The following is a 12,992-nucleotide window of genomic DNA, read 5'->3' on the forward strand; positions in this document are numbered from 1 at the left end:
ATTCTAGCTCAAAATCCCTCATTTAACACCTCATCAAGCCTAAATCCTATTTCAACAAATCACATTAATTAGAACTTACCATCCAACATTTGGACATCATGGCCAGTCAGACCTTACCATTGTATTCAACGACTCAAAAAACCCCAATATATCAAATTATATGACCAAACACCTCCATTTGACTATTGAAAAAGTAAGATTCCATTTTAGGCCCTTTCATAAGCTAAGACCATGATTTGAATTAAATTAGTTAATCTATAACTTCGAACAAATATTCACCACTTCCATTAGATTCAAGACGCTCAAAAGTGCCAAACCACCAACTTTTATCCCAAAATTCCCCCGTTTGTCCATTCATCAAATAATGAATTTGTTTCAACAAATCTCGTTGGTCTTGTCAACCATAGATCTCCATCATTCCGACCCTATTTGCCCAATCAGGCTCCATTGCTGTATCTAGAGACTAAGAAAACCCCAACATGTCAAATTTTATGACCAAATTCATCTGTTTGACCATTAAACTATAAAGATACCTTTTTAATGCACCAGATAAAATTGCCATGTCATTTGTCCCAACTTGAAACCTCAAAAGGGTAATGGTTGATGCCAGACTCATTCTTGACCCATTAGAACACTTGGACCAAATTTACATTTTTTGCCATTGACTGCCCCAGATATGAGACTACCATGACGGGCACACTCCAAGCTCCCATTGGACACACAAAACCCATGAAAACCACCCCCAAATCGAAGAAAATGTTTCACCAAATAGAAAAGCTTGATTGCATATCTATTTCTTTGAAGAATCTTTGCCTATTTGTGTGAAAAAACCTCTATTGAATCCTAGGCATTGTATGTAAATGAATTTAGACCTAACCCATTATATATCTCTATAAATATTTATCTAATTCAAGCTCAAAAGAGGGGAAAAGGGAGAGGAAACTTGAGGAAGGCCTAGAGAGAGAGAGAGAGAAAGGAAGAAAAAGAAGGGGAAGAAAACCTGAATGAGGCCTCTAGAGAGAGAGAGAGGAAAAGATAAAGGGGGAGAAAACTAGAAAGAGAAAGATCTAAAGAGAAAAGAGAAGAGCATTTTTCCCAACCTTTGTAATCCTAAAGTTCTGAAGATCAAACTTCAGATCTACCAATTTGTTTTCAATTACAAGATTTGAAGCCAAAAAAGTGCATCATCCATCCCAATATCTCATTCAAGCTTATTTGAACGTGTTCCCATTGTTGGAAAACTCCTGTCAAGGTATATATGAAAGGTAAGTCATCCATCCCAATATCTCAGGTTTTTTTTTTTTTTTTTTTTTTTTTTTTTTTTACTTTTCCTGGGTTGCTTGTGGTTCTGAAATGTTGGAGAACCATCTTTTGCAATTTCTTCTTGGCTGAGAATAGAGGTAGAGAGGCAATGATCTTAAGGAAATCAGTACTTAAGACCCAATAGCATCACCTCAAAATTGGTCTTAGGAGAAGTTGAAAACATGTTCCTCTAAATTTAAGAAATTATTGCAACTATTTCTGTTCTTTTTTTTTTATTTTTTTTGAAAGAAATTGAGCTTGAATAACTCCCATATTGGGCTACTACAATAGCTTGGAGAGAGGGGTGCCTAATACATTCTTCTCTTGATCCTTGGAACCCAAAATCTCTCGGTTGTGAGCATTTTTCATGGAAAACAGAATCGCTATCAAAAACTTAAATTGAACTTTTCAAATCTGAAAATGAGGGGTCATTTCCTCTAAAAAATGGGTGGTGACTCCATCTTTTTGATCCAATCATGAGCTTCCCGGAGCTCACACACCTCTTTTTGCAATAATCAGGGATCAATTGCTGCACGGTTGCACTCCTGCACTTAAGTTCCCTAACCTTCCTAAGCTTAATACCCATACTAGGAAAGTGCTCTCATACAAACATTTATAAGAAAACATAGTTCACATAACTAACAACTGAAGGAAACTTATTATGCCAGATATCATCTAAAGTAGAATACAAATGACCGAGAAACATAGGAGCTAGAGCATGATACTCCCCTATGGCCAAAACACATACAACTCTAATATGCTCCTTTTGGATACACTCCTCAAGAGAATTAGGAAAAATGAACCAAGAAAGAACAACAATGAAAGCAACCAAAACTCAAGAATCCATATTCTCATCTTCTTTAGCCTTCCATAGCTAGAAGTCAGACCAATCGTTGATTGAACATTAGGAGGGCTTTCAAGCAACGGCTTTTGCCTTTGTGAGGTGAGCCCCATATAGCTAGTCTAAAAGTTATGTTTGATGAAAAACTTGGAAAGCTAAAATATGCTTTCATTTAGTAGTTGTGGACTTTTAGTATAAATAAAATGCTTTTTTATTGAATAAAAAAGAAAAATTTATTTTCAAAATTTTGATCGGGCTCAGGTTTGGGCATGGACTTTGGGATTTATATGAGAGTTGGGCTCAGGCTCAAGACCTAGTGTTGATGGTTGGGCTGGGTTTGAGCTCGGGCCTGAATGTATTCTATTGATATATAAGCAAGGCTTGACCTGGCCCAACCCATGAACAGGTCTAATTCTAGACAAGCTATTTGTGTGAGTTCCATGTAGGCCCCAGGCTTAGAATGCCATAAGCTATCCAAAAGCTTCCCAAACAAGCACTTAGAAAATAGGAATGCAAAGGTGCATTATTGGGAGCATATCCCATCAATGAATTTGGATATGCTTATTGAAAAAACATGCTTCACAAATCACATCGACCTCAAAATAGGTTTCATCCGTGCATTTGGAACATCTCCCTAATTGTAAATTTTTACTCGTGTGTTCAATTCAATGCATGGCTGAAACGTGCTGTAAGGTTGGTGTGAGGCGCACTGTATGCGGAGCAGATCCAAATTCCAATAAAATTATTCAATTAGTGAGATGTTTCCGATGTTCTGTTGCAAGGGCCGTAAGGAGGGGTAAGCGTGTGGATCAATTTTGTGGGGACGAAATCCAAACTCCGTTGTTTGTGTCCCAAATATCATTTTCGTAAACGCATGATGATTTGGGTTTGAATTGGATCGAGCTAGGCCCTGGGACCGGGCCTTGATGACCCCGACTTTAGTTGGGAGCTACGAATCTACGACCAGTCCGGGTCTGTGAACCAAGGTTCAAGTTCATCGGTTCATTTTTCCACGCTCAGGCAATCTCCTTGTTCCCTCCCTCGCATTTTTTCCTTTATAGATCTCCCCCATCGACCGGATTGGATCTGTTCCTTCCCCGTCACGATCTCTCTCCTTTCGATTCCAGATCACATCTTCTATCTCTCTCTCTGCAACTTATTCGCACTGAATCTCAGACACTTCGTCTCCTTTGCATTGCTTCCTCTGAATAACGAAAGCGAGTTCTGTCTCTGAGATCAGAATCTGGTTAGATTCATGGTTTCTAGATTGTAAGCATGGACGCACTGCCTTCCTCCCAATCGGGCAGGTTCGCGGTGGTCGACAGTGGCAGTAACATTAGTGGTAATTTCGTCGGTGCTGGTACTAATTCCAAGGAATCGAGCCTCAACGTTCTCGGTCGAACAGGTTCGTCACCGATCAAGTCCATCTCAGAAGAATATGCTTCTTCTTCTTCTTATGGCCAGAGCTTAGCTTCGATTCTAAACAATCCACATGTCGGCAAGTCTGGTGTTTATGCATCTGAAGCTTCATGGGTGGGTTGGTTCTCTTCTGCCTCCTCCGTCGGCCCTCCGGAATTGACCCCCTTGACTCTGAACAAGGCGATTTCGTTCACGGAGGTGAACCGATCCGATTTCCAACCTTATCTATCTTCGATTTCGGAGTCTTATGGGAGATTCGAGGACGTCAGGCATCACAGCAGCAGAGAAAACAATGGTTTGGTTGAGACCAGTTCGGTTTCATCGTCTAGTGGGGGTGCCGGAGGAGAGGTCAGTCGAGGTCAGGGTGAAGCACTTGTTGCTTGTTTGAGAGAAGTTCCATCTTTGTATTTCAAGGAGGATTTTGCATTGGAAGAGGGGGCGACATTCAGAGCGGCATGCCCATTCTCCACTATTTCTGAGAATTTGGTGTTGCAGGAGAAGCTTTCACAGTACTTGGATGTGGTGGAGCTCCACTTAGTGAAGGAGATATCCTTGAGGTCTGATTCATTCTTCGAAGCTCAGGGGCAACTACAAGACTTAAATGTCAAGATCGTTGAGGCGTGCGGTCGGATCAGGGAACTGAAGGAGACCATCAGGCTCTTGGATTCAGATTTGGTCGACTCGGCCAGGCAGATTCAGGATTTGAGTGTTACCAGGAGCAATTTGTTGGCTCTCCAACAAAAACTGAGGCTTATATTATACGTTAATCAAGCGCTTTCTGATCTGAAACTGGTAAATGTCCAGATCCCTTATTGTTTTTGTTTGTGTGTTCGTTGTACTGCTTTCTGTACTTGCTACATAATATTTTCCTAAGCTCTGTGGTCCTGGGTTGGCTTGTTGATTGCAAAAACTGGAGAACTGATTGATGCACAATGGGAGAGCTTAATAAATGCAATGCGTATTACTAACATCTTTACAATTAAGTTAAACTGGAGGTTGGGCTTTTCGTTCCTTGTTGTTGCTCTGGCCAAGTGCCTATTGCTGGAAAGAGACCATGTCTCTTAATGCAACAGTCGTTATTGATATTTTTCCTATAAGGCCATGTGAACTCATCTCTGATATGTTGTGAACTTGTGAAGATTCCTTTATAGCGAACTGCTGGATTATCCATTTGGAATAAGAAACTATCAAATCAGTCACCAGTTCTATTGTCCTTACACATCTCTGATATGTCCTGAATTTGTGAAAATTTCTTTTATAGCAAACTGATGGGTTATCCATTAATTTCACCAGGTTTGATGTGGGATGTGGGATGACCTGAGTCTTGTTTTGGGAAGATCTTTGGTTGGCTGAACCTCCCCTCAATTCCACTTACCCTGGCCTATAGTCCTTGTGAAATTATAAACTATAACCCATCTCTTAGAGTTGAGATCATGGTGGTGATGGAAGGGGTAAAGAAGGCTAATGAGTTGAATATTCAAAAGCTAATTGTTTAAGGAGACTTGAAAGTCGAAACTGATTATAGGATGGCTGCAAAAGGAGAATAGTGGTCTTTGGAAGTTTGCTAATGAAAAAAGGGAGTTTGAATGGGTAACTAGGGGAATAGAGATTCAGCTCCAATGGGTGAAGAGAATTGCTAACTCCTTTGCAGATGCTCTAGCTAAATAGGGGTGGGAAGGGAACAATTATTTTGGGCTTTGTTGTAATTGTTTCTCTGTTTTCTTCCTGGGGAGGGTTAAGAGATTTTATCTCTCCCCTTTGCTTCCCTTGTAATTTCTATTTGGGAAAATTCCCGATTAGTACCCTATACTTTGGGCCTAGTGCCACTTTGGTCCCCAAACTTTAAAATGCGACAATTTAGTACCCGAACTTTTCAAAATGTGTCAATCCAGTACCTATTGTTAACTGGCTGTTAACCAGCCGTTAAGTGACATTTGAAAAAGACACAAATGCCCTTCGAGTGTCATCTAATTTTCTTTATCAACCATCCAAATGTTGACAAAAAATTAACAATCCCAAATCCTTGCTTCTTCTATTCAAGAAAGTTGGGGTCACGTTTGGATGGTTGATAAAAAAAATTAGATGACATTCGAAGGGCACCTGTGTCTTTTTCAAATGTCATTTAAAGGCTGGTTAATGGTAGGTACTGGATTGACACGTTTTGAAAGTTCAGGTACTGAACTATCGCATTTTAAAGTTTGGGGACCAAAGTGGCACTAGACCCAAAGTACAGGGTACTAGTCGGGAATTTTCCCTTTCTATTTTCTATAATTAGTTTTTGTTAATGATAAAAAATGTATGACAAATAATTGATCAAATTTTAATAGCAAATGAATGTGTGGAGGAGATGAGGAGATTGGTCTATCAAGGCTTTGTCTACAAATTGGATCTTGGAAAGGCCTATGACTTAGTGGATTGAAGCTTTCTATTAGAGGTGTTATGGAAGTGTGGGTTCGGGGACAGGTGGTGCAATTGGATAAGTGGTTGCCTTACCTAATGCCATTGTAGGGTGAGTCAATAAAAAATTGGAGAATAGGATGAAATAGAGTTTTGATGACTCGCCTTCAGTTTGCAGATGATATCATTTTTTTTAAGGGTGTGATTTGTTGAAGGTGAGAAATTTGAAGAATCTCATAATTCTCTTTGAGAGTGTCTCTAATTTGAAAATCAAATTTGGTATGGGTTGTTTGGTGGGGTTGAACTTGGGTGTTAGGGAGTTGGAGTCTGTTGCTACTTGTTTAGAGCGCACCATCTCTGTGTGGCCCTTGACCTATTTAGGATTTCCCCTAGGTGCCCAAAGGAAAGTTGATTTTGGAGCCCAGCTGGGAAAAGGTTGAAAGATGTGGCTTGGAAAAAAGAATTTTATTTCTTAATTATAAAAAAAAAGAATTTTATTTCTTTTGGTGGGGGTAAAGGGACTTTAATTAGGGTCACACTTGCCAACCTGCCAGTGTTTTTTTTTTTTTTTTCTGTCTTTAGGATTCCTTCTTGGGAGGCTAAGAAGATAGATTGATGAGGGATTTCTTGTGAGAGCCAAGGGAAGAGAAAAAAGGATTAGGTGGGAGGTGGTTAGTTGAAGTAAGGATGAAGGGGGGTTAGGATTAGGGAACCTAGCTCATAAGAATGAAGCTCTACTAGGCAAATGGTTATGGTAATGGCCTTTGGAAAGAGAGAGGGGGTATGACATGAGTTGGTGGCTAATATCCACGGCTGTTCTGGAAATGGTTGGGATGTTGGGGTATCTCAACAGGCCATACTTTTAACTCCTTGGAAGGCAATGAATGGTATTCTCCCACAATTAATTAGTTTTGTAAGGTATGTCGTTTGCTCTGGTAATTCTGTTCTCTTTTGTGAAGACATTTGGGTGGGCATTGAAAGGCTGTTTTACTTGTGCCTCCTTCATCAAGTCCCTTTACTCTTAACTCCTTTCCTTGGGTGTTTCCAGTCAAAGAAATTTGGTATTGGCCTATTCCCCCTAAAATAGCTGCTTTTTGGGAAGTTTACCACGGTAAGATTAATACTTTGGATAACTTGTAGAAGAAGAGACCATTTCTGTGTTTGTCCCCAAATTGGTGTACTTTATGCAAAGTGCAAAATGAGGACTGTTACCACTTATTGGTATCTTGCTCCTTGATGTAGTTATTTGGAATTCGATTTTTTATGTTGTTTGGGTGTAGGTGGAACTTACCATCTGAAGTAATTTTTTTCTATTTTTTTTGGAAAAGGTAAGATAAATTTATTAAATCAAACTAATAAAAGTACAAAACAGAACCTGCCAACAACAAGGAAGGCCTGAGAAATCCCCATTACAAGCACCAAATTGACTGATTTCTCAGTATCTGAGTTACATTTATGTGTCTGAATTCTGGGGTGACTGAAATCCAAGAGATCAGTTTACCAAAAGCCATATGAACTATATCCTCGGGCCCTCTCACTCTTTGTTGAAAAATTCTGTTATTTCTCTCAAACCAATTAGCCCAAATCACTGCTGCCGGGATGGAAATCCAGACCAATTTCCCTCTTTTCTTCAAATTACTGAGCTTCCAACTACAAAGCAACTCCTTAACCAATTTGGGCATGACCCAACATATCCCCACAGCTTTCAAGAAGTGATACCACACCTGGGCAGACGGGCAATGAATGCAGATATGATCCGTAAACTCCAGATGATCATCACAAAGGACACAAGACTTATCTGGGATCTACAATCCTCTTCTTTCAAGATTGGTTCTGGACAGACATTTATTTAAGGCCATTGTCCAGACAAGGAAATTAACTTTTGATGGGCAAACTGAATTCCAAACCTGCTCAACAGGGAAGTCCCCCTCTGTCACTCTACTATAGAGTCTACTAGCCATAGATTTTATTGAGAAAATACCCTCTTTGGACCAGACCCAATTCTACTGATCATCCTGATTGTAGTCAATGCTTTGAACCTGTAAAATTTCCAACAGTCTCGTAGCTTCTTGAACTTCCCAGTCAAAAAGACCTCTTCTGAACTGGGAAACCCATGTCACCTCATTACCCAAAATTGTGTAAACTTCAGCTACCAAAGCATTCTGGTTGGAGGCACATTGGTAGATAAGAGGAAACTCTTCAGCCAAGGTATGGTTCAGACACCAATGATCTTTCTAGAATTTGATCCTATCCCCTTTACCGACTTTGAGACTGATTCCCCTATCAAACAAGGGGAAAACCTTCATGATACTTTTCCATAAAGAATAACCCTAGTTAGGGGGGGGGGTCCTAGTTCTCCCAGTTACCCCATTCAACCCCAAATTTAGAAGCAATCGGACTTCTCCACCAAGCTCCCCTTTTGGTGGCAAATCTTCAGATCCATTTACAAAGTAGTGCCGAATTTGTCACCTTAATCCTTCTTCTTCCCAACCCCTCCACAAGAAGTTTTTTTGGAGAGTCTCTATTTTCCTATCCACTTTATTTGGGATAGGGGAAAGGGAAAGAAAATAGGTAGGAAGGTTGGAGAGGGTACTTTTTAGAAGGGTCACTCTACCTCCAAAAGAAAGGTAATTTGCCTTCCATGAGGACAATTTCTTTTCCAATCTTTCAATTATTGGATCCCAAATGGCATAAGAGGAGCATTTAGCCCTCAATGGAAGGCCTAGATACTTCACCGGAAGCTGATCCACCTAACTAGCCATAATATTAGCACATTCTTCCAGGTTAGGGACCTTACCCACTGGGATAATTTGACTTTTATTAACATTGACTTTCAAACCAATTACTACTTCAAACCAGCTAAGGATCTCAAGAAGATTTTCCAGCTGTTCATGAGGGCATCTATAAAGCATAAGGTATCATTTGCAAACTGAAGGATATTTACTTTTTCACCCCTTGGGGAGATTGCAAACCCTTCCCACAACCCCAAATCTGCTGCCTTCTGATTAAAGAGAGTTGGAAATTCAGCAATACAAATAAAGAGAAGGGGAGATAGGGGGTTTCCCTGCCTTAACCCTGTAGAACTCTCAAAGAAGCCTACTGATTGGCCATTGATCAGAATGGAGAATTTGGGGGAGGATACACAAACTTTCATTCAGTTTCTCCACTTTTGCCCAAAATTCATTTTTTCTAGAAGTAAATTTGCTTTTTGATCCATCTACTTTTGGTGGCCCATGAAGAGATGGAAACTAATGTGGAAATGTATTAGAGCAGCTCTCTTGTGGATTATCTGGGAAGAAAGGAATGCTAGAATATTCCAAAAAAGGAAAGAAGTCTTTCTGAAGTAAAAGAGTGTATTATGACAAGGGCAATTCTTTGGATGAAAAGCTCAACTCTCTTTGAGAGTTATTCCCATGATGATCTTTGGAGGAGTTAGGCAGCAGTGGCTTCCACATCTTCCAAGAAGAATATGATTCAAGCAAGGTGGACACCCCCTCTGGAGGGTGTTAACATGTTGTAAAGTTGAACTTTGATGGGAGTAGTCAAGGCAATCCAGGATCTTTGGGTATCAAAGGGACCTTGAGAGATAAGGACATCAACATTCTCTCCATTTTTTCAGGACCAGTGGGAATTGGAGACTCGACAAGGGCTGAGATACTAGCCGCTGTACAAGGAATACAGATTGCTAATCAACTTGGAGTGGAGAGTTTGATAATTGAGGGAGACTCTAAGGTGGTAGTGGGGTGGTTGTCAGATTTGGATACTGTTATTTGCGGTTATAGGGATCTTCTTAGAAAAGTTAACTGGCTTAGAAGGAAGAGGACAATTATCAGATTTCAGTGGGTTAGTAGATTGGCAAATGCCTTGGCTGATTCTCTTGCTAAACAAGGGGTTTCTTGAGTTTCTTTGTATTGGGCTACTTTGTAAACTGTAATCTGGTGAGCTATGAAAACTGTAATCATCCTTAAAGAGGAGGAGCATCCCGTGCCTCTTCTTAGACTGATTGTACTCTTTCTTTCTCTTTATTAATGAAAATATCAAAATATCATTCAATTATAAAAAAAAGAATCTCTTAATTTTTTCCTATTTGATTTATACAGTTATTTGCTATGATTTTTTGAGCCTTAAATGTGTGATTGTATTCTTCTGATGATCTCTTGAAGGTTTGTTAACTAATTTAATGTTTTCAGAAAACTTTCCTAATTTTTTAGATTTTCCAAATATCTTAGCGAAATTTCTCCAACTCTAATTGATAAAAAAAAAAAAATCTCCAACTCTACATGCCAAAATATTCATCGATATTGATATCATGAACTGATGATGACGAGACGATGTTGATACTCATGGCTCGGAGTCCTGGTCTTGCTCCATGTTGGCCCGTGCCCGGGCTATAGCCCTTATCATAATTGTTAAGCCTAGCTTGGCTTGGCCGATGATCACCCCTGAAACCTAATAAATGTATGCTTGATTGTTTAAAGTAATGTTCTTCTTCTTCTTATTATTATGGGTCATTTACTAAAACACCTCCTATAGTTTCATGAATTTACTAAACCTACCCTATAGTTTGTGTTTTACTAAAACATTCCCTATAGTTTGCAATGAATTTACTTAATCGACCTTCCATTAGATGAAAGTGGAAATGACAGTTTTAACCCTAACATCCATTCAATTAAATTTAATCAAAAGAAGCAAAAAACATTTTCCACTCAGTTTAGGGGTACTTTTGGAATTAGCAACCATGGATCCATGTCCTTGAACATTTTCCACTTAGTTTAGGTGATCATGTTACTATTTTCAGATGGCAAAACAAATATTTCTTAATGAAAGGTCAATTAAGCAAATAGGTTGCAAACTATAAGGGGTGTTTTAGTAAAATGCAAACTATAGGGTAGGTTTAAGTAAATCTGTGAAACTATAGGGGGTGTTCTAGTATATGGCCCTATTATTATTATTTACGAACTTGATAATAATAGAAAAAAACACATTAATAATATGGTTCATAAATTGATCTATTTGTCTTTTATGCAGCTTGTTGCAGCGGCAGATTGTGCTGGAGCTTTGGATGTCACGGATGACTTGCAACATTTACTGGTAAATTTGTGTCTGCAGATGCAATTGTTCTTTCTTTTTTTTATTACTTTTTGCATTTCAATTAATTGCTGGAAAGTGTGCAAATGTCATAAAAATGCAATAAATGAATGGAGGAAGCACAGTTGAAGGATTCTACTGATAATGGGTAAAAGGATTTGGAAATGATGGGGGCAGCTAAAACAATTTGCTGCTCCCCTTAGTTGTATTCATCACACACTGTGCGCTTTTCTCCAATTGTACTAGGGCAAACACTTTTTTTTTTCCTGATAGGATACTAGGGCACATACTTCGAAAACTTAAGGGAGTTCACTACCCAAGATTTGAACTCTGAGAGGGTCATACACAAGGTTTAATCACAAGAAAAAGGCAAAAGCTCGCTGATGGGATACTAACTTTTGTAAGCCTTGGCACCATCTTCATTTTTCCACTCAATGATCTGGTAGTGGTCTCACTCTTTCTAGACTGAAGTAAGAGCAGAATAGTAAGCAGACAAATTGTGATTTCCTTGCTTATAGGTAGAGGACTTAGCCTGCAATTGATAAATTTTGGCATAATGCCTTTGTTAAGAGTAAGTCGACTTGATCTGTTCCCATATTTCACAAGCTGTGTCTGCCCATTTGGAATTCTTCCTCACTATATTGTTTTCACAAGCTATGCTACATAGGCACAAGAAGCCCAGACGTAACTATATTGTTTTCTTGGTCCCATCTATCATGTTCAGTAGTCTTAGTCTAAAGTTCTTTCATCTTTCTATTAATATAACCTGCTTTCCTCTTGTTGTAATATAAAATTTGATGCCCATAGACCACTGTTTTGACCTAGGAACCGGTTATATTACAGCAATTCAATGCTTTGGGTCCGGTTTTGGATTGGACAACTTTCTTGAAAAAACATTGAATTGGTCAGAGAACCGCTAATTCGGGCGGTTGAATCGTTAAACCGTTCAACTTGGGCAGTGGTTCGTAGTTTAACAAAAAATTATACTTTTTTTAAGGAAGCATTTATAGAGGAAATAAAGAGATTGAGAGATGGGGGAGGGACTGAGATGAAATCTCAGATCTGAGATCACTGAGATCCAAAAGAGAGAGAAGTGAGATCTCAAGTTTGAGATCACAGAGAGAGAGAGATCCGAAAGGGTTGGTGAATGTCGCCTCCTCTTCCTTCTTCCTTCTCCTCCTCTTTCTCCTACCCTCATTCCTTTCTCAGCGGACAACCACCTACTTTCTTTTCTCATAAAAGAGTAATGTATGTATGTATGTATGTGATCCCTTTTTACCCTAATATTCCAGTCTAAAGGTTAAATTTATCAAACCACTTGAACTGTTCAACCCGGATGGTCGAACTGCTGACCCAGAAACCGGTGGTCAAAGCAGTTCTGTTTCTGGGTTGTTTTTAAAACTTTACCTGAGACCACTCCAAATAGTTCAATCCATCTAAGGGGGGTGATAGGCATAGGAAAATTCATGCTGTCCATCCCAACATTAAGTGTTTCCCAAGATGATGTAACCCTGAAAGAAGGTGAATCTTCAGGTGCCATTAGACCAATCACCCAAAACACTAGAGAAAAAAGGGCTGAAGCAAAAAATGAAAAATTCAATATCAACACAACCAAGAGAAGAAACTCTACTAAGCTTAATCACACTGCTATGACTAATTGCAGAGCAAGGGAACACTTCATTTCTAGGATTGGTAGGAGATAACAGAGATGACTTGGTCAGAGTGTTCAGGGAATTCCATAGGAGGGGTGGGCATAAACATCCTGGGAATGAACTTGACTTTCATAGCTTTGGTCCCTAAGAAAATTGGTGCTGTTCACCCTAAGGATATTCGGCCTATCAGTCTGGTAACGACTTACGAGCATATACAAAATAATTGCTAAGGTCCTGTCTCTCAGAGTGAAGAAGGTTATTCTCTCGCTTATCTCTCAGTTTCAAGGGGCTTT

At 39.3% G+C, this 12,992-nt stretch overlaps 1 protein-coding gene across 1 annotated transcript in view; it reads left to right on the forward strand.

Annotated features, from left to right (window-relative positions):
• The first annotated feature begins 3,114 nt into the window (after positions 1 to 3,114).
• Positions 3,115 to 12,992, forward strand: part of VPS54 — an 88,042-nt gene continuing 78,164 nt past the window's right edge. The window contains exons 1-2 of the mRNA XM_088984770.1: positions 3,115 to 4,354; positions 10,988 to 11,050. Of these exons, the coding sequence (XP_088840896.1) occupies positions 3,419 to 4,354; positions 10,988 to 11,050 (999 nt within the window). The 5' untranslated portion in view covers positions 3,115 to 3,418. The remainder of the gene's footprint in view (positions 4,355 to 10,987; positions 11,051 to 12,992) is intronic.

The sequence above is a fragment of the Nelumbo lutea genome, chromosome 4 (genome assembly GCF_056320005.1).
Source record: "Nelumbo lutea isolate HS-2025 chromosome 4, American lotus-T2T, whole genome shotgun sequence".
Classification (NCBI taxonomy): domain Eukaryota; kingdom Viridiplantae; phylum Streptophyta; class Magnoliopsida; order Proteales; family Nelumbonaceae; genus Nelumbo; species Nelumbo lutea.